The sequence below is a fragment of the Coregonus clupeaformis genome, chromosome 29 (assembly GCF_020615455.1).
Source record: "Coregonus clupeaformis isolate EN_2021a chromosome 29, ASM2061545v1, whole genome shotgun sequence".
In the NCBI taxonomy this organism is placed as follows: domain Eukaryota; kingdom Metazoa; phylum Chordata; class Actinopteri; order Salmoniformes; family Salmonidae; genus Coregonus; species Coregonus clupeaformis.
Genome location: NC_059220.1, coordinates 54,431,889 through 54,459,737, shown reverse-complemented (window position 1 = coordinate 54,459,737; position 27,849 = coordinate 54,431,889). Strand labels below are relative to the sequence as shown.

At 48.0% G+C, this 27,849-nt stretch overlaps 1 protein-coding gene across 3 annotated transcripts in view; it reads right to left on the bottom strand.

The window, feature by feature from the left end:
* Nucleotides 1–704: 704 nt before the first annotated feature.
* LOC121576652 (breast cancer anti-estrogen resistance protein 1-like) overlaps nt 705–27,849 on the bottom strand; it is a 117,305-nt gene continuing 90,160 nt past the window's right edge. For 2 of the 3 annotated variants that reach the window (XM_045209235.1, XM_045209234.1), the window contains exons 3-7: nt 8,727–8,882; nt 5,364–5,468; nt 3,835–5,058; nt 2,592–2,675; nt 705–2,395 (exon numbers count right to left, since the gene is read on the bottom strand). In XM_045209235.1, the coding sequence (XP_045065170.1) occupies nt 1,880–2,395; nt 2,592–2,675; nt 3,835–5,058; nt 5,364–5,468; nt 8,727–8,882 (2,085 nt within the window). In that variant the 3' untranslated portion in view covers nt 705–1,879. The remainder of the gene's footprint in view (nt 2,396–2,591; nt 2,676–3,834; nt 5,059–5,363; nt 5,469–8,726; nt 8,883–27,849) is intronic. The other variant, XM_041889972.1, reaches the window with a different exon arrangement.

The window sequence follows — 27,849 nt, the reverse complement described above, 5'->3', positions numbered from 1 at the left end:
TCCAAGCGGGCTGTCATGTGCCATTACTGAGGAGTGGCATCCGTCTGGACACTCTAACATAAAGGCCTGATTGGTGGAGTGCTGCAGAGATGGTTGTACTTCTGGAAGGTTCTCCTATCTCCACAGACAAACTCTAGAGCTCTGTCAGAGTGACCATCAGGTTCTTGGTCACCTCCCTGACCAAGGCCCTTCTCCCACGATTGGTCAGTTTGGCTGGGCGGCCAGCTCTAGGAAGAGTCTTGGTGGTTCCAAACTTCTTCCATTTAAGAATGATGGAGGCCACTGTGTTCTTGGGGAACTTCAATGCTGCAGAAATTTTTTGTTACCCTTCCCCATATCCGAGCCTCGACACAATCCTGTCTCGGAGCTCTACGGACAATTCCTTCCACCTCATGGCTTGGTTTTTTCTCTGACATGCACTGTCAACTGTGGGACCTTATATAGACAGGTGTGTGCCTTTCAAAATCATGTCCAATCAATTGAATTTACCACAGGTGGACTCCAATCAAGTTGTAGAAACATGTCAATGATGCTCAATGGAAACAGGATGCACCTGAGCTCAATTTCGAGTCTCATAGCAAAGGGTCTGAATACTTATGTAAATACGTATCTTTATTTATTTATACATTTGCAAAAATATTTTGCTTTGTCATTATGGGGTATTGTGTGTAGATTGCTGAGGATTAAAAAAATAAAATAAATTTGAATAAGGCTGTAACGTAGCAAAATGTGGAAAACGTCAAGGGATCTGAATACTTTCCGAAGGCACTGTATAACCCCACAAACAGTACACCAAACCATGATGGGTTCCCCTGGCCTGCAGGGTGCAGCGATGCTGTCCAGGAAGTGCTAGGGGGAGGAGAGGCAGAGTTCCACCTCTGGGAGATGAGCAGAGAGCCTGGTATGGAAGACAGGAGACTTCTAGAACAGGAGACTTCTAGAATAGAGTCACAGGAGTCCAAACCAACCCTTTAGACCACAGAGCATGCAGGACTAGGCGAGTCTGGGAGAGTGTGGTGAATCCTTGCACTCTAGTGGCAGCAGACAGATGGATAAAGCTTTGTGCTTTTGAAGAACGAGGGAAGTAGAAATGCTGACCATTAAAAAAGTAAATTCATAATTATTTTCTCCAAATCAGATTTGTTCTTTTCATTCTTCCTTCAATCTCAAAGGAAGAGATGGTATTAAAATACAGTATTCTAATTGGGACATTTTAATTAGCATGTAGAGCTACTCTAATGAAACCTGTCCCATGACAGCAGTGAGAACGTTATTAACTGTCTGTCAGGGAAACCTCTCCCTCCCAGCCCCTACCCAGAATGCCTTGCAATCACAACAAGACACCCAGCCTCCTTTCACTGCTCTAAGGAAAGCTATTAATTGTCTGTCAACATATCCTCCACCTCACCTAAGTACATTACTTTTACAAAATCCACCAATATTGATAATCTGGGATGAAAAACAGCATTAAGTACGACATACATTTTGTTTGAAATTTAAACATCCTTAATCAACGCATTATAACAATAATGATAACAATTATAATAATCAGAGCAATAATTATAGTATAGCAATAATAATAATGGACATTGCCTAAAAACTACATAATGTTGCATTTTTTCCGTAAGGTCTCAAAAACATATATATAGTGGAAGTACATTTTCTTTCACTTTTTTTCTGGCTAATAGTAACTTAAATATTTACAATGATTAATTTACAACCAATGGCCCAGCCCAGTCAGATAGTTGTCCTTTAAAAAAAATTAAAAGCACAAGAGGAGGATGAAGGGTCCATGTGTCTGTGATAGTGGCCCACTGGGTAGGTGGGTGCTGTGTGTCCCAGTGTGGACTCCCCATGTCAGTGTCTCAGGACCGAAGGTTCACATGGCCACCAGCTGGCCCAGAGCCATGCGGAACTGCTGTGTACAGCCGGCCAGCTCCCGAACCCTCTCCGTCATGTCTCGTGCAGCACCAGGGGAAGGGTACTGCAGCGCTGCAGTCTTGGTGCTCACCACGATGTCCTTGAGTTTGTCACACAGAGCATTACTGTGCTGGGCCACATGCGCCCGCACCTCCAGGGACTTGGCCTGCCGAGAGAGCGTGTCCCCGATGAACACCAGCTTGTGTGCGCTGAGGATGACAAATTTGCTGTGAGCCACAAAGATCTTGGGCGGCTGGTTGTTGTTGATGGAGGAGTAGAAGGCGTCGATGGCGTTGGTGAGGGTGGTGACGTTTGCCTCACACTGCTCCGAGTAGAAGAGCAGCAGCTGCCGGTCGCCCATGCTCAGCTTGCTCCGCTGGGCCGCCGGATAGTGGGGAGGCGGGGTCCAGCCTGAGATGTCATTGTTGATTGGCCGGCTGACTTCCTGCTCCAGTTGCTCAAACTGTTTCAGCTGCAGTAGATGGGAACACAGAGAGAGTAAATAAATACCCGCCTGATCTGTAAACATCCCATATGTACTGACTGAACCCTCAACCTCTAAGACACCAATGTAACAGCACAGTCATTCATAATGTTCTTTCAAACACTCCCTTATTAATGAATCAGATACAAATCCACTCTCACTGACTGATAGACCCACAGGTCCTCACCTGCTGCCGTTCCAGTGTGGTTTTGTTTTGTCTGGTCCCTTTCTCTAATAATTGCCTCTGATTCTTCTCAAACTCTTCCTTACCCTGGAAATCAAATGACAGAAAGAAAATGTATCTTATTTACTGCTCCAAGCACATAGACACAAACACACTAAGCCAATGCTGGGATGGAATTTTAATTCAACTGGCTCAAGGGAGGATTACCCATATAAAATAATGTCTGAGACCACGTGATAATTATCCTAATCAGCAGAGGGCAGTATGAGCTCATATCACACCACACCAGACCAGACTGCAGCTCTGCCACAAAGTGACACATGACATCAAGGTTTGTATGTTAGTGTACCAAACACACATAAAGCACTGAAACATATTTAAGATATAACTGTATTTTAAATAAGATCATATCATCTTAACATCATCTGTTCTCCTTGCATTTTCACAACAACAATACTGCTGCACATGAGGGATACAACAGTAGCAATGGACAGCGAAAGCGATGATGTATGATGGGTATGTAGAGAAACAAACAAAAAAAAGCCTCCTGAGTGGCGCAGTGGTCTAAGGCACTGCATCGCAGTGCTAATTGTGCCACTAGAGATCCTGGTTCGAATCCAGGCTCTGTCGCAGCCGGCCGCGACCGGGAGACTCATGGGCGGCGCACAATTGGCCCAGCGTCGTCCAGGGTAGGGGAGGGAATGGCCGGCAGGGATGTAGCTCAGTTGATAGAGCATGGCGTTTGCAACGCCAGGGTTGTGGGTTTGATTCCCACGGGGGGCCAGTATAAAAAAATATATATGTATTCACTAACTGTAAGTTGCTCTGGATAAGAGCGTCTGCTAAATGACTAAAAAATAAAAAATGTTTAAAAAAACACGCCTGCACATGCAGTAATGGTGACTGATGATGACACCTGAAGCAGTGTGTTGGGGGAGTATGTGTATCCCACATGGCGAAGCCTTGTATGGGCAATTGATCAATCTACTGGCTGTTGTATGGAGATAGACTCCAGGTGTATCATCATCTCTATCTTCTCTCTCATCTGAAATACTGTAATAATGTATCATTAAACACAGATAGACACTATGGCTTAACATAATCCATGGGTTAATGTAGAGTGCTGCTGATTGCGCCAAACCACCATACTGTTATGAGAGTACCAGTGCTTATTCTCGACTGATAATTAAGGATGTAAATGCATGTGTGATGATCTGTTTTGTTCTTTCATATGAGGAGGTTTCACCTGTAAATGCACATAGTCATAGTCCTCCATCCAGCCCTCCTCTGTGGTCTCGTACGGCCGGTCAGGGGTCTCCTCCTCGGACGTGAACTTGGGCGGGGGCGGCAGGGGCCGGGACTGGATGTTGGCCCTGCCATCTCCTGTCTGATAAGCTGAGATGTTGTTGTTGGTCATCTGACCCATGAGGTCAGCAGTGTGGGGGACAGGGGGCAGAGGAAGCTGCTGCTGCTTGTTTGTCCTTTTAAAGAGCAGCGAGGCATTGCCATGGAGAAAGGAGGCCAGCTGTTTGGTGTCGTCGGGCACGCCCCGGGCACACATGACCAGCCGGTCCAGGTCATCCCCACCACTGCCCGCTGAGGGTGCCATCAGAGCAGAGGGGGCCCAGGCCACAGCATCCAGAGCCTGGCTGTACTTGACCAGGCTATGGAAGGCTTCCTCCATCTTCTGCACCTGCTTGCCAAGCTTGGCCTGCAACGTGCGGTCAGTGGCCTGGGCAGAGTTGGCCACGGCCCCCCGTGCAAACTCCAGCAGGTCCCTGACGGCCGCCCTCATCCTGTCCACCGCCTGCCTGATGGCTGGGAGGTTGGCCTCCATCTGGGTGGGGCTGCGCCAGTTCCCACTAATGAAGGACATGAGGAGGGAGACGGAGCCCTCCACCTCCTGCTGCAGTTGGGAGAGGCGCTCCATGGCCTGCTCCAGGTCTAGGATCAACAGTTTCCCCAGGCCGGCCTGGCCGGGCACTGCCGACTCCCTGACTGGCACCATGTCCAGAGAGGAGGTGGACAGGTTGCTGCGGGTACTGCCCGTGCTGGAGGCAGACAGTCGTTTGAAGCTGACCGTCAGCTCCTCTGTGGCACCCGCGTCTCTCACCACCTGAGGGGGGACGTCATAGATGGAGTCCTCGCACGCAGGCCGCTCGCGCGGGAAATCGTACACATCCTGGGGGTTGTGGGGTCCACCCTTCCTCAGAATGGCGGGGATGTCGTAGATCTCCTGGCCCAGTGGGGCGTGGTGGGCGTCTGGGTGGCACTTGCCGGTGAGGGGAGGGGGAGGGACATCGTACACGTCTTCAGGGATGGGGGGCTCAGGCCCCCCGGGGATCAGATAGCCCTGGTTCTGGCTCTCCAGACTCTTCAGCTTGGCGAAGTGGGGGGGAACATCATAGGTCTCCTCCCTGATAGGAGCGTCTGGAACATCCTTACTGACGGAGGGGGGGAAGTCGTACACCTGGGAGGAAGACAGAGGCAACGTCAAACACACATACTGTAGTGACTCTCACTGCCATATGACTTCATAATGACGTGAAGCACACACACTGACTCTCACTGCCATAGGATTTCATAATGATGTCAAACACACATTCTGACTCATGATAAGGAGGAGGGATGGTTACTTTAAGGCACCACATATCCAGCAAACAAGGACAGGTGGTAAAGTACACAGGGATTGATGAGTCTACCACTGTCTCCCTCCTCTACTACAATAACAGACAGAGAGGACACCCTATTGGTGCAGCAGCAGCAGCCTCTCACCGTTTGCTGGGAGAACATCTGGCTCTTGTCCACACTTGGGGGCGTGTCATAGATGTCTTGGCCACTGGGGGGGCCTTTCACCACCATGGGGGGCGTGTCATACACCTGGGAGGAAGATAAAAGGTACAATGAGATAAAACACCCACACCCCAAGCAATAAAGATACATTTACAGACACACTTTCAGAGATATACATACACACATTAAAAGAGACGTGCACACATACAGACACACATGGGGCGGCAGGTAGCCTAGCGGTTAGCGCGTTGGGCCAGTAACTGAAAGGTTGGTAGTTCAAATGCCTGAGCCGACAAGGTGAAACATCTGTTGATGTGCCCTTGAGCAAGGCACTTAACCCTAATTGCTCCAAGGTCACCGTTGATAATGGCAGACGCTGGCCGTGACCCCACTTTCTGAGGGTGTCTCAGAGGGAGTTGGGATATGCAGAAAACACATTTCCAATTCACATATGTGTATTAATACACACTTATATAAGCATCCACCAAATTATTATTATTACATAAATACGCAATCAGGAATAAGAGCTCAATTACAGCTGCAGCAGACTCCATTGAGGAGCATACTAAAAAAGGGAGGGACTAATTAAATCAAGCTTCTGAGAGCCTGTTGGTTTAATCCAGTTGAATGTGGAGAAGGTGGGAGGGACTTTGCCCACTTTGTCCTCTAATCTCTCCTCTCTCTGGGGCTCCTCTCTTCTCCGCTGCCTTCCTACCATTTTTTGTATGCTTTCTTTTTTCCTCTCTCCTCTTCTCATTAGTTAGGGTGCATAATGTTAACAGAGGCATTATTAAGGCTGCAAGCTGAGAGGGGGTTAGTGATGGCGTTGATACACGCGATAGGGGACCCTCTCTCCCACTCCTACACAGAGGATACACATCCTATCTGGGACTGGCCCTGACACACACACAGGGAGCTGGACTGACTGGAGCATGATTAAAGTTGGAAACAGCTGGAGAAAATCTCGTATACAGCAGAGACCTTAACCTCAATGCTAACTCTGCTCTCATAAAACCTCGGTGCTACTGGTCAGTTGTGCCTGCTCTCGCCACTGTATGACATATGAAAACCATAAGGATATGTGTGTGATGCCCACAAAATGCAACATTCAAAACAATGTGGAGATATTACTGCAACAATGCTACAGAATGTTTTTGAGAGGATGCCTATTGCCTAACCTCCTATTTTCTAAAGCACCGTCAAATTCAATCCCACAATGCACTTGAGCCTGGAGCAGCGGCGAGAGAATTAACTTTGCTGTCAGTCTTGTGTGAGTAAACTTTTAGAACATACCGCCATGCAGCAGCCAAAGTCTCCGTCTGTCTCTCTCCAGCCCGTGAAGGGTCTGTTGTTGTGCTCTGCACACTACTTTTACAGCTTTTGATTAATAGACTATTTCAGAACTATATAGGTGATGGTAGTTCACCAAGTCAATGAGCTTGGTAATGAGTTTTAGAGGGCAGTTTAATGCTACATCTTTTAGGTTAATGGCTGTATTAAACAGTACTTTGTTGATCATAAACATCAGAATGACGCTCCATGTGTGACACTCGCAAACACACAACCCAATCTACTGCCAGGGTCTGACAAGGGACCCTCTCTAAAGTTTATGATGCTGAGGAAGGATTATCTGCAGGCTGGGTGTCAATAAGTGTTGCACCTGAGGAGGAATATTGTATGTGGTATCTAAGACTCAACTTCATCCCTGTTTCTCTACAACCTGACGGCAAACAGCAGCAGACTGACAAGCCAACTTCTCCATCCACTCCTGTACCCCTATTAACACACAGCAAATTGCACTCCCATCACTCGAAATGCGGCTGTCCCCAAACAAGCAGATTAACAATTATAATTCTGTAAAATACAATCTGTTCTCCAGGCCTTTGGAGGATGAGACTGACAGAGAGAGGAGGCAAGAGGGACTACAGTATGAATAATAAATCCACCCCCACAACCATTGGGCACCTTGAGAAAACACCCTGATCAGAATCTTGAATTCAGGCGATGCAATTTGTTTGGAGTTGGTATTCAGCGCGGGTACACTGATCTGATAGCAGACAGGTTGGAGTGAAAAATAGATGTTTGTGTTACTCCTCTCAGCAGAAAACCAAAGCCAGGGCTCAATAGATTATCCAGTGAACATGTGCTGCTATCTGAGCTTGAATGCAATGATATCCCTACAGGCCCTGCACTATATTTGAAGGATCACACTGTCTCTCTAAAAGGCTGTATGTCTACTCCTTTCAGCTTCCTCTTATTCATTTTTGTTTCTACTCTCAGTTTGTCTTCCAGCTGTTTTTCTCCCTCTCTGACGCAGTCAAACAGCTTTTCCTATTTTTCCCTCATTCTCTCCTCCCTCCAGCTAGTTCTTTACCCCTCTCTACTGCCATGCGACCTTTGCTTTGGGAATAGAAGATGTCAGTAGATAGAATGGCTGTGTGCTTGTCTATCTGCTCCAGAAGTCTGTCTGTGTCTGTGTCTGTGTGTGTGTGTTTGTTAACGAATGACACCTTCAGAGCCAGAGCACATGCAGCTCAGGACATGCTGCTCACTGTGCTTTGTGGACAAATACAACCTTCATTTTCTAACGCCTCCAGACACTGAAATATCTACTTCCCCTGCTAGTAATGTATGACCTCCTCTAAAAATAGACATGGAATCACAGAACTGCCGTGGGTTTAAACATACACAGAGAGTGAGAGAGAGACAGAAAGAGTGAGAGAGAGACAGAGAGAGGGAGGCGAGGGAGAGTGGTTTAATATTCCCAACACATCAATTATTAATGAGAAGCGAGACACTTCACAGACAGATGACCAATCGAGTCGGGAAGTGTGTCTAAGGCAGTCGAGAGGAATAATAGCCATCAATCTTGTGAAGAGGATGAAATCACTTCAGTGACATAGGAGACAATAAGTGGCGAGGCAGGACAGTGAGAGGACATGAATACCACAGCCCCTCTCATACACAGGACACCATCACTAGTGTGGCTCAATTGCTGATGATATGGAAGATGAGAAATGTGATCTTCAGAGATGTGGGTATGTTACTGTTACTTTACTAGAAAGGCGGGGGAGTGCAGTGTTAACATAAATACAGGTGAGGTAAACATATGTTTCCCATGCCAATAAAGCCCTTTGAATTGAATTGAGAGAGAGACGAAAACAGCACGTCCAGGACAAGGTAGCATGTCTGCTGAACAAGTCAGAGTTCCATAGCCACAGGCAAAACAACAGAAACTGGATCAGCAGCACGACCAGGTGGACTGGGGACGGGGAAAGCCAGGAGTCATCAGGCATGGTCCTAGGGCTCAGGAGAGAGATCATGTGTTTCTAGCTGACTCCTCACCTGCTGGTTGTATTGGCCACGGGTCGGGGGAACATCATAGATGTCCTGGGACTGCTGGGAGGGAGGCAGGTGTCTGGGGGGGACGTCATACTCATCCTGCTCTGAGTTCCCTGTGTCATACACATACACCTGGCCCACCCGCGTTGGCACCACCACCTGACGGAGATGGAGATAGAGACAGAGAGAGCGAGACAGAGAGAGAGAGACAGAGAGAGACAGAGGGAGAGAGGCATGAGGTTAGTGAAATGGTCTGTTACAGTATTTTGTCAAATTGATGCATCTTTAAGCCTAATGTGCTTTTCCTCGGTCCAAATGACTCCATCACATAGACGATTACTGTAGTACGCACATTATATCCACTCAAGACTCAATCATAATGAAGTCCCCCTGCCCACAGTGAGAAGTCAACACGGCCTGTAACACAGTCAGGGTCTGGATTAACCCCAGAGGCAGTAAAAACAGAATGGGGGTCCTGGCAGGTCAGTATGGGAACAAGGGCTGTCCTATTGTCTGCCTGTTTACCCACAGTATTATAGTCTCAGGGTTATGTCAACTGTCTGGGCCTGGGAAATGAAAACAGACAGACCGCTATATAGACAACAGCACATTGGCTTTCCATCAATACAGAGACAGTAACTGGAGCATACCATCCATCCAAACTAGTACACATACTTAGTATTCAATACATCACAGGATATTAAGAATCAAAGCATTACCACTCCCTATCAGGACCATATCATGTCATATAATCATATGATATTTCCCTGCATCAGTGCTCCTTGGCAGTCTATATCTGAGTTCCTCTGACTGTGTGTTTGTGTGTGTGGATCTCTCTCCTCTAACTTCCTTTCATCTGGCCCTGCTATCGATCCCCTGCAGGCGAGGGCTGTGGAATCACACAGAGAGGGAATGCTGGTATCTCTCTCCCAATCAGGGCAATGGGGAAATCTCTGATGATCTACTCCCAGCTACAGAGATACACTGCTGCTGCTGCTGCCTTCACTACTGATGGGAGAGGAGTGTAGCAGTCCAATCACACATACATGCACACACACATGCACTCACGCACACACACATGCACTCACGCACACGCACACGCACACACACACACACACACACACACACACACACACACGGTCAATCACCTTAGAGAAATAATACAATACAAAAGCTGCAGCACTGATACTAACTATACTGAACACACCTCCTGGTACAAGATGGTGGTGCCTAGTGAACTGCCCGATAGCACTTAATAGAATCTCATCATATCCACTCTGGAATTCCACCTCCACTCCTCACTAGTGGCTATGGCAACCAGGCATGTGGGAGTGAGATAGATGCTCTTCAGATATTGAGTGTGCACCAATCCAAGTTTAAAAAATGCAGCAATAAATATCTATTAGTAATCAATATGCAAGTTCACATTCAATCAAATAAATCCTTTGTCCATTTAGATAGACAGAGAAACAAATACACACCGACACACTTGCATACACAAATATGCATGAGTACTCGAGCACCCCCACACACACACACAACCACCCACACACACACACACACACACACACACACACACACACACACACACACACACACACACACACACACACACACACACACACACACACACACACACACACACACACACACCAGCCTTTACTAATTGTTAATTCTACTCCCCTTCTCTGGCTCTCCTTTGTGGAGGGTACCTCAGTAGTCTGCTTGACTAGCATTTAAGAAACCAATGACATTCTTTGTTAATGAAACGCCACAACTCTCCCAGATCCTCTAATAATATTTGCTCTCCCAGTGAGGCTGCCTGCCACTTGAAAGGTGACAGCACAGCTAAACAGATAATTAAGCCATTGCCCCTGAAATAAATCTGACAATCTGCCTCTGTTAATATGTCTCATCCCTGTCCTCATGTCCTGTCTGTATCCCTCCTCCTCCTCCTCCTCCTCCTCCTCCTCCTCCTCCTCCTCTATATGCCTCCCTTAGTCCATTCATTCAGAACCAGTGTCTAAAGAAAGAGAGTAGATGTTCTTAACTGACAGCCTATACGCTGAAATAGGAGTAAGGGAAAACCCCAGAACAAATTGAATCAACTGAACCAAAGTAATATTAGAATCTCTCCCTACACAAAACTCCCTCCCTCTCCCACCTCCTCCCCCTTTTTCCATCTCTCTCCCCTCCTTTCCCTGCCTTACTTTCCTAGTCTCTACAGACAGCCTATTCTCCATGGCGCTAGCCAGTTTCACACACGTTTAAAGTACACAGCAGGTGTTTCATCTAACACATCACAGGATGATATCTCCCAGCCTCCTTGGCAGCCTTCTCTCACACAAAACGCTCACTTTCCTCAATACTCAGATATAATGTAGATCATAACATTTACTGTATGCTCCTCTTGACCTAAAGACCTTTACTACAACATAATAACAATATTCCGTTGTGCTATAAGGGTGATGAGATGGGATATGCAAGCACAACTGACAACATGTCATTCTGAGTTTATTCATATTTATTGTGTTTTATCTGGCATGTTTTGTCCTGTTGACATGTATGTAAACAGCCCACAGAAACATGGATCACACACACACCAGCATGTTCCTGGGAGCGTCAGGCTACTTATTGACAGAAGTAAGTGAAAGTCAGATGTCTATCACGTAACCTCGCTCTTATCGACAAAGATCCTCCATGAGCTTTTAATGAGATTAGAGGGAAACATTCTCAGAGTTTTGGTAATTCAACACATGGTAATGAGCCAGCCCTATCAATGCCCTCCTCAACTGGCCCTTAACGTCATCTAATGGTATTGGAGGATCCCTCTGAGGCCCTGAGCTCCATCAGCATAACTAATGGTGATCAATAGTGTGAATTATCAATGAGGAAGATGCTGGAGAGGGGAGGGGATGGGCACATATGGGCTCTGGCTCTTAGCCAAGTCCTCATCAATAGTGTTGAAAGGCTTCCGTCAATGGGAGAGAAGCAGGGGAGTGGGGGGATAGGCCACACCCAGCCGCCAGCTGTCACAACATTCTATCAGGCCCTAATGATAATGTCACTAAAAGACGAGGAGCTCCATTGGAGCCATTGAGGGTGTGGAATAATGGGGAGCAGTGATGCTCTGCCCTAGGCCCTCGCCGCTTTACTGGGCTGGCAGCTGGCCACAAGGTCCTCTCATGGAGGCTCTGTCTGTTGGAAAAGGGGTCACCCTGAGGAGAGGAACAGATTGCAGAGCCCCCATCACCACCACCCCACCGGCCCTCTGTTGCCCATGTCCCCCACCACCCACAGTCCACTGACCCCTAACCCAGCTGACACCATGATATATGCCACCACTCTCCACAGGCACCCTGTCTGTCTGTCTGTCCAGATCGTTTCAGAACACAAGGGTTTGCCAGTCCACCTGCAACAGGCAAGACAAATAAAACCTTCTTCTGACCCTTGTGAAGTGGTCTTTCAAGTGAACCAAGGGTAGAGTACTAAGACTAATATCCCACGTTGGACCTCACTTCTTCAGATGTTTGAAAATTAAACTCAGTTTTATGGCTTCCTTTGATACCCTTGATAGCTTTTTGGTGCTACATTCAAACACCTTAGGTAAAGTGTTATTATAATATAAATTATTAAAATAACCTAATAATCATAATTCCATCCCTATGATGAGGAGAATTTAATCTGATTTAGGTTTGATTGAAAATGCAGTCTGTATCTACTGCTGTGTGTTTCTATTACTCTCCCAGAGGCAGAACCCATTTTAGTTCACAGGTAGTGTGAGTGTGTTGTAATGTTAGTACAGTGCCCTGACCATAAAATCCTATTACATTATTAGAGGGCTATGTCATAAACACTAATAGTTCAAGAATGGGGTGAAAATGGCAGCCATATTGGTCAGGGAGAAATCCAAACCAGTCTAATTGGAATGAATGGCAGTAGAGGCATAATCCTGATTTTACATATGCAGGAAAATAAAAGTAAGGCATGTGATATATTTAAGTGATTATGCCCGCTGATTGGAGGATATTGGCACAGGTGTTGTTAGGTCCGAGACGAAGTCGACACCAGCTTCGAGGGCATTATCACTTTTATACAACTGGTTACCAACATATACCAAAATAATGATTATTTTGATTAATATATTCATACTATTTCATCCTTCCACGAGATATAGTGTTTTTCTATTGACATTTCTTCATTTACAGTATATCCATAAAAACTATGCTGATTCATGATTTCAACTGGCTGAGAAAAGCTGCCAGCCTGTCTGCCTCGTCCCGACTCCCAACACGTTCATTACCATAGGACACCTGGAGACCGAATTTCAATATTGAAACAATGTTGCAAATGTTGGAGAGACAGACAGCTAGGTTATTACAAATCTACGCTGTTGAAAACCAAATGCGAGTCTAAAAGAAATGGGAGATAATGTCTAGATGCTTTTTACAGTGTAGATCTAGTACATAAATTGCCTGGCTGGGCTGATTAGACAGTGGATTGCGCAGTCAGATGGAACAGAGTAAATAGGCATTTCAACGTCATAGATTTAGCTGGTGGTAAATTGTGGAATAGACACCGGCTGGAATGCGGTTTTAACCAATCAACATCCAGGATTAGACCTACCCGTTGTATAACAGAAATTGTGCAATAAAATTATTGTCAACCTAAAATATTGTTGTGTAATTATAAATACAGTTTATATGAGTTTTATACAAATGTTCTGTATAAATAGCCAATAAAATATATGCAAACAGACCATAAATGTCAAAATTGTTGTTTTCTTGGAAAGCTGTGAGTGCTATACTCCGAGTCGGTATTCATGTCATAAGAAGGAATTCCCCTCGACCACGCACACAAATTGGGGAAAATAAACATTATTTTCCATTGACCCCCATTGTAAAAGAGCCAACTTCGTTGTTGATTTTTTGTTATACAGAAATAACAAAACATGCTGAAAAGCTGCTGTGTTGTTCAATATACATGTAACCAGGTTCGCAATGCTCCCACGTAGAGAAATAGAGCCTGCGGAAAGAGGCCGAAGGCTTCAGGCTATATGGCGTGGGAGATTGGGAAATGTGGGGACCCGGTGTCCAAGTAGGCTACACGTAGCTATGTGTGTGGAAAACATTTGGCTGAGGATTGACTGCATTGTTTGAATGTAATGTTGGCATATTAGCAGTTAATTTGAAACATTTATGGAATAATTCCTCTAAAAGTGGCTGGCTAGCTAGCTAACAAACATGAAGTGCAGATACATTCTTCAAATTCATTATTTTTTACACAATATCTTATCACAGCACTGGTAAACCATGGTTGACCAACTCCCTGAACAAAATGGCTGACCTTTATCCGATCATAAGAAGGTCCATTCTAGTATTCTAATTCCTAATTCTATTCTATGGCCCTGACTAGGCCATGAATAACAAAGCCCTGAGTGCTTTATCCTAGGGTCAAAGTCCAAACGCTGAGGGGAGTTGAAGTAACTTCACACATATTTTTTTCTTCATGAGGATTAGGAGGCCGACCGTCCCAAAAGCATGGGTTTCTCCTTTTAGTTTGGGAGGGAATGAGTCCCATCTGGTCCGTCAAGTCACACCAATACAAAGGACTTATGTAAAAGTCAAGATGGAAATATACTTTTCATAAACCCCCTTAAAACCTTGGAAAGAACTTCAAACAAGTGTATTCTTTTGCGTGGTTGTATTAACAACATAATTGATCACACACACCCACACACAACAATATAACAAATCAATGCACTTATGTTCATTTAGAAATGTCCTGTACCTCGGGCATAAAAAGAGTCCAGCCCGGTAAATAAGTTCAGTGACTCAAGTATCCTTAGTCCCAACGCTTTGTCCGTAGCATAAACCCAGTATATCCATACACATCAAAATAACACTTATTTTGTAACACAACTATAAAGCGTATCAAAGACTACCCAAAGAATAATACGTCCTCACAACTACATAAATCACAGTATACATCACCCCAAACAAATGAAATACCGTGTACAAAAAGTTGTAGTCAGTCGGTCAGTCAGACAATCCGCCAACAGCTCTCCAGCGGAGAAAAGGCCACGAAAACCAACGGAGAGTTGTAGTCCACAGACGCACAGAGTGGATCCAATCCTGGGTAAACTCGCTTTAAGGCTACAAAACACACTGTAAGGCAACAAAACAAACGTAATGGCGAAGCTTCATGAACTGAAGGTAGTACACATCCTCATTCATGTCTCAATCACAACTTCCTCTTTTGCGCAGCCGATGCTGGCTATTTAATGGGGAATTAAAGGGGAAGCGCCCTATTAGAAGGAGAAGCACTGAGACGGTTCAGAAATATTCAGGGCCGTCACACACCCCCTCCCCTGGAAAAAGCCGACCATTGCCGGGAAGGCAGATCTTGGTCGGGAAACCGAGAAAGGTCTCCTCATCACTTTCCTCTACAAAAATATTCATTACTTTTTTGGCGCTCACGCTCCTCAGCTGAGGGGTCACAGGCATTAAGCCGTGAGACTTCTGGGTCTGGGAATCCGAGAAAAGTCTCCTTACTTTCCTCTTCAAAGATCTCCAGGACCTTGCGGCGCTCAATCTCCTCAATTCCTCAGCCGAGGGTAACAGGCCTTAAGGCGTGAGACATGGACAACGCGCATATCTTCACCTGTGTCCTCTTTCACCACTCGGTAGTTCAAAGGGCCCATCTGCTCCACAATCCTATATGGTCCTTGCCATTTAGGAGCGAGCTTGGCCGAGAAGAATTGTTCAGCTTTCGAGAAGTAAGGATGAGAGCGAAGCCACACCCGATCACGAAGCTGGAACTGCATGTCTCGTCTGTTCTTATCATAATTTCTCTTCTGCTTGAGTCGAGCCTGGATCATGTTCCTTGAGACAAGAGCTCTCAAGTCGTGGAGATGGACTACCTGGTCATAGCAAGCAGCGTCTGGAGTAAGCTGCTGGGGCTGTAGCACCATATCCAAGGGTCCTCGGAGGAGACGACTTAGGTTCAGCTCTGCAGGTGTGACTCCAGTGGACTCTTGCACAGCAGAATTCAGGGCAAATCGAAACTCGTGAAGGTGCTTGTCCCAGTGGTTGTGCTGGGTCCCTACATAGGAAGCAACCATTGTCTTCAAGGTTCGATTTACTCTCTCAGTGAGGTTGGTCTGTGGGTGATAGGCTGTGGTCAACTTCTGTCTCAGGTTCCATCTTTGGCAGGTCTCCCCAAAGAGATCAGAGACAAATTGGGAACCTCGATCAGACAGGATGTAATCAGGCACTCCCCAGCCAGTCAGGATCTCTTTCGTAAGGATGTTAGAGACGGTCCTCGCTGTGGCCTGACGCAGGGCAAAGAGCTCAACCCACTTGGAATAGTAATCAACAAAAACAAGCATGTACACATTCTGATTGGAGCTTCTAGGAAATGGACCCATCAAATCCACTCCTAACATTTCCCAAAGGTCGGGTAACCACAGTTTGCTGCAACTTGCCAGCAGGTTTTCTACCTTCTGGTTTGTACATTTGACAAACCTGACAGTTTCGGATATGTGACTTCACATCCATGCTCAGATGTGGCCAGTACAGTAATGCTTGCAAACGTTTGTAGGTTTTGAACCTGCCCAAATGACCAGCTAATGGGTCTTCATGGAAATGTTGAAGCAGTTGAAGGCGTAGAGTTTCAGGTATGTACATTTGGTAGAGTGTTCTGTGAGGTAGTTGTACAACTCGGTAGACTTTGTCTTCAATGATGGTCAGCTTTGTGGTAGGGTTGACCATCTTTTCTCCATCTTCCAGGATAGTCTGGTACAAAGCCTGTACTTCGGGATCATCCTGTTGGGCTTTCCAAATGACCTCATCAGAGATGGGAAAGTCAGTTTTGGGTGAGTCTCGACTGCTAGACAGGACAGTAGCACATGTAAGATGAGGGCCACCATTACCACAAGCAGGAGCTCTGGATAAGGCATCTGGAACAGTGTTGTATTTTCCTTTCCTGTATTCTACTGCAAAGGTGAACTCTTGCAACCGTAGAGCCCATCTGATGAGCCTGGTGCTTGGTTTGTTGGTCTTGAACACCCACACAAGGGAGGAATGGTCAGTGACCACAGTGAAGTGTCTTCCCCTCCAGGTAGTACCTCCACTTTTCCAAAGCCCAGACAACTGCAAGGCACTCTTGCTCGGTTGTGGAGTAGTTCCGTTCTGCTCCATTCAATGTCCGACTGGCTAACGCTAGTACTTCTTCAGTACCAAGTCCAGTCTGTTGGACTAGGACAGCACCAAGTCCAACATCACTTGCATCAGTGTAAACAACAAAGGGGAAATCAAAGTTGGGATGACCCAAAATGGGAGGTGTGACGAGGTGTCGTTTCAGGGTTTCAAAGGAGTTCTGGCACTCTGCCGTCCATGGAATTTCGCTCCTTTTCGCTTCAACCCGTTGAGGGGTTCTGCCACCTGGGAGAAGTTCCACACAAACCGATGGTACCATCCAGCCATCCCAAGGAACCGTTGAAGGGCCTTGAGTGTGGTTGGCACAGGGAAGTCTTGTACAGCCTTGGTCTTTTTCAGGATCCACATGAATACCATCACAAGACACAATATGGCCAAGGAACTTCAGGGAGGTTTGGCAGAAGTTGCTCTTCTTCATGTTCACTGTCAGACCAGCTTCTCTTAGCTTGTCCAACACTGCTTGAAGGTCTTGAAAGTGTTGCTCTCTGTTCTGGGAGTAGATAATTATATCGTCCAGGTAGACGAAACATATCTTCCCTTTGAGCTCACCCAACGCAATCTCCATAAGTCTTTGGAAAGTGGCAGGTGCATTCTTTAATCCAAAAGGCATCACCTTAAAGGAAAAAAGCCCTCAGCACAGACAAAAGCAGTCTTGTCCTTGCTTTCCTGGTCCATCTCAACCTGCCAATAGCCACTATTGAGGTCAAGGGTAGTGAACACAACAGCGCCAGACAATGACTCCAGGATCTCGTGGATGGTGGGAAGAGGATAGGCATCAGTCTGGGAAACATTGTTGGTCTTCCTATAGTCCACACAAAATCTAAGACCACCGGTCTTTTTTGGAATGAGGACAACAGGAGCAGCCCAGGAGAGGAGGAACGTTCTATTATATCTTGTGTCAACATATCATTAATGAGTCCCTTTTGGATGATTAGCTTCGCTGGGGACAAACGATATGGCTTTGCTTGATCGGCATTTCCTGTGTAAGGAATATTTTGTGCTTCAGGAGTCCGGTGCGTCCTAGCTTTGAAGTACACACATCAGCATTATTCTGCAGCTGTTCCAACAGCCTTAACTCCTCTGGCTGTTCCAGCTGAGCTCTTCTTACAGCCTGTAAAAGGAGATCATCAGAAGGATTACCCAGGGTTAGTGGTACCGTAGCAACGGCAGAGAAGACTGCCACATTTGGACCCCAATCATGTAACTTTGTAACTTCTGATTGGAAGAAATGCTTCTTGCTCGGATTGTTTGGAAACCAGTAGCAATTGTGTGCGATATCAATCTGGACACCACTGAAGTACATGAAATCAATTCCCAACCACGACAGGAAAAGCAAGGTTCTTGGTTTGTAGGATAACCGAAGGAATCATATAGGAGCGGTTACACAGGCGGAACTCCACCTCACTCCATCCAAGTGGTCGGTTTAGCCTCACCGTCCAGCCAGATACAGTGGACCTTCTGTCCACGGCTTCAAGTTGTATTTTGGACCTTGAACCTCCTTCCACAGTTTCTCATTGAGCAGTGTGTAGGATGACCCGGTGTCCAGGATGTCTTCCTGTCCATGGGCCTATGGACAGGGGTAACACCAGCTGGTGTGGTATTAACTGAAAGGAAGGGGATGTCGGGCGGGGAAGCGTAGGCAGTGACTCTTGAGGTTTCAGCTCTGGTCAAAGCACCCAGAGTAGGATGGTCGTTCCTGCCGAAGTGTGTTAGGGGTGTTGGCCTGTTGTGATTTGTGGTTTCTGGAAGGGTTTATTTGATACGGTCTTGGACATGTAGCTGAAGAATGTCCCTTTTGGCTACATCTCCAACAGAACATGGGAGGGGTCTTGGCTGGAGACTCTGGCTGTGGTTGATGATCTGGCTTAGGTAACTGTTTGTGTGTCTGTTTCTTTCTCTGTTCATATTGCTGTTGGCATTCTCTGTCCTTCTCGAACTGCTGTCCCAGGCGAACCAGTCCATCGACAGTGGTGACTCTTTCTCTGAGTTGACTGGCTAGTAGTGGGTTGATGTTCTTCAAGATCAACTTAATGACCTCTTCCTCCTCAATGCCAGGTTTCCACCTTCTGCACAGGGAGTGGTAACCGTATGCAAAGTCACGGATATTCTCATTCTCCCTTTGCACTCGATTCCTGACTCTGTCTGCCAGCTCATCTGTGTAGTCCTCAGACAGAAATGCAGAGGAAAACTTGGCCTCAAAGTCAGCCCAGGAGGTAGTGGTGAGACGTGCCACATCCCACCAGTCTCGAGCTGTCCCATGCAACACATTCCTCAATGTGGCAAGGAGTTCTTCGTCCAGCCAGGGGATTGAGGGCAAGAAAGTCATGACATCTTTCCAGATACATTGCGGATCAGGACTGTCATCCTTTTTCCCAAAGGTGGGAAATTGCAATTTAATGGGCATCGCTCCCACATGACGTCTACTCAAATCACCATGAACAAAAGAGCTAGGAGGGATTGAGGAAGTAGAGGGTGAGGAGTTATGGGACCATGAAAATGAACACCAGGATGCATGGTGGATTGCATCCCTGCAAAGGGGGTGGCTGCAGCATGGCCTTGTCTTGGCTGTTCTGAGGTGCCCGCTTGGCCCTCAGTGGTCTGAACAGAAGTGGACACAAGAGAAGCTCTGTGCAAGGAGTTGTGCCTAATGGAGGCCATGTCAACAGACACATCATCCAACATTTTAACACAATTAGAGAGCGCTGTCTGCAAGTGGTCTACAGTGTTAACCAGGGGAGAAAATACAGAATTGACGTCCTTGAGGACCTCAGTGTGATGATGTTGCAGGCGCCACTGGAGAGTGGCAGTGAGTTGGCTTTGTTGGTAGTCAAACTGCCTGTCCATGGCACCAGTAATTTCCTGTCTTCCACTCTCACTGAGCTCTGTCAGAGTGTGGGTTAGAGTACCCAGTGAGTTTCTGAATTCCATGGCACTCTGTTGTTGCTCTACACTCAGACATTTGAATTTATGATGGATTAGAGTTTGGAGATGTTGTTGAGTCTGACGAATATCAAGGATGTCACCTTGAAGTTGTAAGACTACAACCTCTGGAGATAAACCAGACAATGGAGGAAGGTTGGGCATCAGAGGGAGGGGCTAGCTCAGTACTTTCACACAGATCCATGTCAATAAGTGAGTTACTAGTTAGACCTGTGGCCTGTGGTCCAGACCGAGCATTTAGATTCCCAGGGCTCTGGCCCAAATCAACTCCATTATTTCCATTCACATTATGATTTGTATTGTTAGCTCGGTAGTCAGAATGGCCCTGTGTATTCCCATTGACAGGTAGGATATGGATGAGCACATTTTCTTGTAGTGAATCCATTATTTTAATTCCACTCAAAAGATTTGCTTTGGTTAGTTCTCAATGTTGAGGTCCCATCTGGGGTGCCATTTTTTATGTAACGGTTTTGACTTGAGGTTATTTATAGGGGTGCCAGGTAGGTTGTGCCTACCAGAGAAAGCATGGGTTTCTCCTTTTAGTTTGGGAGGGAATGAGTCCCATCTCGGTCCGTCAAGTCACACCAATACAAAGGACTTATGTAAAAGTCAAGATGGAAATATACTTTTCATAAACCCCCTTAAAACCTTGGAAAGAACTTCAAACAAGTGTATTCTTTTGCGTGGTTGTATTAACAACATAATTGATCACACACACCCACACAACAATATAACAAATCAATGCACTTATGTTCATTTAGAAATGTCCTGTACCTCGGGCATAAAAAGAGTCCAGCCCGGTAAATAAGTTCAGTGACTCAAGTATCCTTAGTCCCGCAACGTTTGTCCGTAGCATAAACCCAGTATATCCATACACTCAAAATAACACTTATTTTTGTAACACAACTATAAAGCGTATCAAAGACTACCCAAAGAATAATACGTCCTCACAACTACATAAATCACAGTATACATCACCCCCAAACAAATGAAATACCGTGTACAAAAAGTTGTAGTCAGTCGGTCAGTCAGACAATCCGCCAACAGCTCTCCAGCGGAGAAAAGGCCACGAAAACCAACGGAGAGTTGTAGTCCACAGACGCACAGAGTGGATCAATCCTGGGTAAACTCGCTTTAAGGCTACAAAACACACTGTAAGGCAACAAAACAAACGTAATGGCGAAGCTTCATGAACTGAAGGTAGTACACATCCTCATTCATGTCTCAATCACAACTTCCTCTTTTGCGCAGCCGATGCTGGCTATTTAATGGGGAATTAAAGGGGAAGCGCCCTATTAGAAGGAGAAGCACTGAGACGGTTCAGAAATATTCAGGGCCGTCACACCGTGAAGGATAATTCCTCCACAGACCCCCCCCTCCCATCATCTCCCCCATCTCAGCCTGATGAGGGGCCATCTGTGGTACAAGCTGTGACCATTCCTTTTTTTGTAGAGAGGGGATAGAGGGATATGTAGGGGGGATAGGGGGACAGGCAGATGATTTTGTACACAAGCTTCAAACAGCAGATCATCACCTTCCCTCCAAGCCTCTCTCTTCCATGTTATTTTCCTAATCTTTCCCTAGACATGGCTGAGAGACTGGGGCGTGTAGCCACTGCCTCACAGCTGCACAGGTTACAGGCATGATCAGCTGTGATGCCAGCGCCCGGCCCAGAACAGGGCATGGCATGGCAGAATGCAGCTGTGTCATGGCAACCCAGCTCCTGGGTCCTCCTCAGCTGGAGAGTGGCATGGCTGCCAGAGAAGAGAGACCTCATCTACACCACCGCCCACTCCAAGATGGCGGAGAGGGAGAAGAAGGGAGAGATGGAGGCAGTGTGGCTTGGACACAGTATAGGTCAAACACACAGACCACAGACTACAGGACAGAGGACAGGTCAAAGAAGGCCCATTCGAAGTTGTCCGATAGGTAATTTTATCCTATATGTATGTGGTAAACTGCATATTTATAAATGTATGTGGGGAGACTCAAACTGACTACTTCAGCTGGATATAGTAGTGACGAAGGGTTTCAATTCCGAGAAGGCTCTTAAATAAGGTCTTAATCCTCCCTCAGACCTAGGGTTGTTTAACCTAAAACTTTCCAAGCAGCTGGTGTGTGACCCAGATCAGAGCTAATATCCCTCCCAGCAGCAGCAGTAAATGGGAGCAGTGCAGTAAAGCTTGACTGTAGTGGAGCCCGTGGGGGTGTGGGGGGCTGAGACGCTGACGCAGGGTGGGGTGTGTAGATTTACAGCCCCATATCCCTGGTTCCCTGGTCCGGGCTGCAGGATTAATCAGGCCTTAATTAACTCCACACTTCTGTCGGAGCTCTACTGCTGGCCCCCTGGCCCCTGTGTGCCATGTGGCATGCCCCGGGCCAGAGTGAGTCAGCCTGGTGAGCCTGGCAGGACGGAGTACAGCGCTACTGGAGACAGGGAGGGCCTAACAACTAATCCGCAAAGACCCCCTCAACAGCCCCACGGGCCAGGGACGCATGCCCCAAATAGCTGCCATGACTAGGCAGGCCGTGACTAGCTGGGAGCACCACTCTCTACTGCTCTCTCTGCAACTCTTTATTTTTTTCGCTCTCTCTCAGTGTGTTTGTCTACAGCCCCCATGTAAAATCTCTCTTCAGCATCTCCTGGCAATACCACACTTATGTCTGTCTCAAATGGACGTGACTGTGTTACCGTGGAAAGGGTATCCGTCACAGCACCGGTCGGATAAGAACAGGAGAATCCTTCACTATCAATCTATTCATCTGTAGTTTCTATTGTAGAGAGAGTGTCAAGTGGGAATAGAAATGCTTCCATGTTGTTTGGACGGTGTAATAAGCAGTGTTAGGCTATGCTTTTATTTTTATTTTTTTACATGAATGCACTATTGACACTAGAACATAGCCTGAGGTAGCATTTGGTCCCCATCACTTCAAGCTTTATGTATTTCCTGTCTCCTTACTCAAGATTGGTCCCTTCTATCCCTGACCCTACTGAGAGGACCATGAAAACATCAAAGAGCCAGCCCCTATTAAAGCCATGACCACTAGGTTTACTACTCACTAATAAGGCCAACCTCACACCACATATACACACTCACAAAGAAACACCCATACATGGCTACACACATCCTCACACTAATGACACCACTCAGGAGTCAGGAGTGGGTGTTGAGCTGACAGAGGAGATGTGGTGCGTGTGTGAACCCTGTGTCCCTCCACTCTGATTTGGCCTCTCCCTCTCTCTCTGGCTTTTTGAGTCCCCCAGCCCAGAACAAAGAGCGCCCCTGGCTTCTGTGATATCCCATCCCTTTGATGAGAAACCACTGGAGCACACAGAGAGAGAGGCTTCTGGGGACCTGCTTTTTACGCTAAGGGGAAGATCCATGTCACCGTGTCCCTCGCTAACCCCTATCTCCTTTCCCCATCCCTCCCCTCTATCTGATGTAGGCTTTGTGGGGATGTAATAACAGGACCAGGGATGGAGCTCTGCATGAGAGCCCAAAAAGGCCCCACCAGCGCTCCACTGCTCAGGGCAACGTGTCCCCTGTAATTCCCTCTGCACTCTCTCACTCTACCCTCCCTCCCTCTGTCTCCCATACTCACTTTCTCTCCCCCTTTCTCTAAACACTATCAGAGCAGAAAATGAGTCCACAGCAGGTAATGGAGGGGAGACCTGGCAGGCAAGAAACAAGGCTTTTAAACACACACTCACCATACGCACATGCACACACACACACTGACCTCCTTACTCAGACTGCGTCACATCTACAGAGGAAATGTGTGAAACTCATTTTTTACATTTGACATTTTAGTCATTTAGCTCTTATCCAGAGCGACTTACAGTTAGCAGCCACAGATAGATCACAGATAGATTCACCTGGGTCCGTAGTGAGGCTGTACTCTAGAGATCCCTCAGTGCTGCTGACCAATGAGCCCACAGTAAGGACCGTGGGCTGGTGACAGCTGGACTGGGTACACTGTGAGGTGGCAGCCAGATGTGCAGGGCATCCTCTATCTCCTACGTCCCTGGCTGCTGGCATGTACCCACAGCACACCAGTCCTCAACTCACCCTCATGCACCAACACCCTTCACATAGGAATTCCTGACCAGCCACCATCCAAGAAGGGTTCCCACACACCCACACAGTGCCGTTTGGTGATGCCATGTACTAGAAGAGTAAACTCTGATTCTATAAAGACTAACCCAACCACTTCAGTCCTACTTCATCCCCAACCACACCATTGAGGGCCATAGTTGAGGGCAGGCAGAGCCATCAAAGCTGCATCCCAGCATGGAGTCATTACTATACTACTGCTGCTGGAGCATGAGCTAAGGCTGGGGAGGACTGTATGGGACTCCAACCACAGCCTCCCACCCCTCCCAGTGTTCCCTTCCCAGAGCACAGCACAGAGCAGCTGGGCAGGGAGCAGGGAGTAGCGACACTCATATCTGGATCCTCTGTTTATACACAGTCACACAGTCCCAGTGCCACAGTCCCACTGCAACAACATGAGAATGTATTCTGAGTGCATAGTGGAGCACTGTGCAGAGGTGCCTAGTGAGTCACTCAGTGAAATGCTTACTGAGTCACTCACTGCACAGCTCCACATTACAATACAGTGGAAAGGCCTCGGGGAGCAGGGAGTCTAATGGTTATTGTTGAGCAGCGTGGGGCAGGGCTCTCTCTCTCTCTCTCTCGCTCTCTCTTCTCTCTCTCTCTCTCTCTCTCTCTCTCTCTCTCTCTCTCTCTCTCTCTCTCTCTCTCTCTCTCTCTCTCTCTCTCTCTCTCTCTCTCTCTCTCTCTCTCTCTCTCTCTCTCTCTCTCTCTCTCTCTCTCTCTCTCTCTCTCTCTCTCTCTCTCTCTCTCTCTCTCTCTCTCTCTCTCTCTCTCTCTCTCTCTCTCTCTCTCTCTCTCTCTCTCTCTCTCTCTCTCTCTCTCTCTCTCTCTCTCTCTCTCTCTCTCTCTCTCTCTCTGCGGTTTGGGAAGTTTGCTTTGCAAGTTCAATTAAAATTGTCCTGTTGGGTTGCAAACACCCGGCTCTGAAACCGGTTTATGTTTTTGGACTCACCGGAGCAGACTTAGGAGTTATCGTTTATAGTCAAGTATGACAACAGACTGTATATGGCTTATGCTAGTACGGGTAGTCAACAATGTTTTGAGTGTGGGGATGTTGGCAATAAGCGACATGCTCGCCCGAAAAGGGAGAAGGCGGAGGGAGGCATGCATGCAGGTGGTCCTCGTAACGCCTGTGCCCACTGATGTAGGGAGAGGTGGGCCGACAGTGGCAGAGCAGCCACAAGCACCTGTTGCTGAGGAACAAGTTGTTAGTGTTGAGGGTACTGAGTTGCAGCTTGTAACAGAGGGGAATATAGCGTCTGATGTGCAGCAGAAAAATATTGTTGTAGGAGCCATTTCCCCAGACTGGTGAGGAGATGCCCAGTACGAGTGATGGGGTACAGGATGGGGTTCAGGTAGAGCTAGTCTCCCAGGTAGTGGAGGAGATGTCCATTACAAGTAATGGGGTACAGGAGGGGGTTAAGGTGGGGCTAGTCTTCCAGGCAGTGGAAGAGATGCCCGGTACAAGTGATGGGGTGCAAGTGGAGAGTGTTGAGAGGGCTGTGGCAGAGGGGAGTCAGGGGTCTGTGGCCTCAGTTGAGGAGGATCAGGAGAAGGATATGGACATTTCTGATATCCCAGTGTATATGATAGCAGCTGGCGACAACTCAATTTACAATCTAGATGAGGTAAATGGGTTCCTGGACCAGACTTTTGGGAAATCTGTTAAAATTATTTGTATGTTGATCAATTTGTGAGGTCAGCTGTGGTGTTACAAAAGACGGTGGGGTTAGACCAGTTGAGTGTGAAGAAGCGTTTCCACTTGAGGAAATGTGTTACTGCTGTCACGGCAGCAAAAGGTAGTGGGAAACGTGGTAAGGTTAAGAGAAAATTAAAAGAATGATGATTATCATGCCTCATAGGTTGCTTTTTATTCTTTGTCTGGTTTCTCTGTGTGTCACGTTCGTTGAAGGACGGGTCAGACCAAGGCGCAGCGGGATATGCATACATGTTTATTTAACTGATAAACACACGACAAAACAACAAACCAAGGCTGAAGTCCAAAGGCTGAACACAAAACTAGCCTTAACACGGAACAAGATCCCACAACCCCTAATTGCCAATAGGCTGCCTAAGTATGTTCCCCAATCAGAGACAACGAGCGACAGCTGCCTCTGATTGGGAAACACACCCAGCCAAACATAGAACTACACATACTAGATAGAAACATAGAAATACTAACATAGAACATTCACACCCTGACTCAACATATAAGAGTCCCCTGATTCAGGGCGTGACAGTACCCCCCCCCCTCCCCAAAGGTGCGGACTCTGACCGCACAACCTTTACATAACAGGGTAGGGGCCGGGTGGGCATTCCGCCTCGGAGGCGGATCCGGCTCCGGGCGTGACGACCACATACTCTCCGCCTCCCTGTTGCGCCCCTGGTCTGGTCTGGACCTCGGCGCGCCTCTTCCCCTCTCCTTCCTCCCACGATACTCCAAGCCCTGTCTGGACCCTGGTGTGGGAGACCCCGAACCTGGAGAGGGGCTGACGTCTGGGTCTGGACTGGAACCGCTGACCGGAGCTGGACTGGGCACCGGTGGAGCGGACTGCTCTGGCTCCGGAGTGGAGCTGCTGACCAGAGCTGGACTGGGCACCGGTAGAACGGACTGCTCTAGCTCCGGAGTGGAGCAGCTGACCGGAGCTGGACTGGACCCCGGTGGAGCGGACTGCTCTGGCTCCGGAGTGGAGCAGCTGACCGGAGCTGGACTCGACCCCGGTGGAGCGGACTGCTCTGGCTCCGGAGTGGAGCAGCTGACCGGAGCTGGACTAGACCCCGGTGGAGCGGACTGCTCTGGCTCCGGAGTGGAGCAGCTGACCGGAGCTGGATCAGGCACCGGTGGAGCGGACTGCTCTAGCTCCGGAGTGGAGCAGCTGACCAGTGCCGGACCAGGCACCGGTGGAACAGGCATGGGCCATGCCGGACTGGACACAGGCACCACTGGTCTGGTGCGAGGAGCAGGCACGGGCCGAACCGGACTAGGAACACGCACCACTGGCTTGGTGCGAGGAGCAGGAACGGGCCGGGCCGGACTGGCGACACGCACCACTGGCTTGGCGCGAGGAGCAGGAACAGGCCGGGCTGGACTGGCGACACGCACCACTGGCTTGGTGCGAGGAGCAGGAACAGGCCGGGCCGGACTGGCGACACGCACCACTGGCTTGGTGCGAGGAGTAGAAACAGGCCGGGCCGGACTGGGAACACGCACCACTGGCTTGGTGCGAGGAGCAGGAACGGGCAGTACCGGGCTGGCGTGGGAACACGCACCACTGGCTTGGTGCGAGGAGCAGGAACGGGCCGTACCGGGCTAGCAACACGCACCACTGGCTTGGTGCGAGGAGCCGGAACAGGCCGGGCCGGACTGGGAACACGCACCACTGGCTTGGTGCGAGGAGCAGGAACAGGCCGGGCCGGACTGGGAACACGCACCACTGGCTTGGTGCAAGGAGCAGGAACGGGCCGGGCCGGACTGTGGAGGCGGACTGGAGGTCTGGAGCGGAGAGCTGGCACAACCCGTCCTGGCTAGCTGCCCACTTTCACACGACACATGCGGGGCGCTGGCACAGAACGCACTGGGCTGTGCATGCGCACTGGCGATACAGTGCGTATCTCCGCATACCTGGGTTCCTCTATTAACCCACGCTCCTTAAGTTGCCTAACCAGCTCCTCTCTCCATGCATCAACTTCCTTCTTCTCCCTATGAGCCTCCTGCAGTGCCTCCTCTTGACTGGATCTCTCCCGCTCTATTCTAGCTATAAGGCCCCGTAATGTAGTGGCCTCCTCTCTTACCCTGCAGATCCAATCCTTCTCTCTCTCTCGGCACTCCTCCGCCAGTGAGGACTCCTC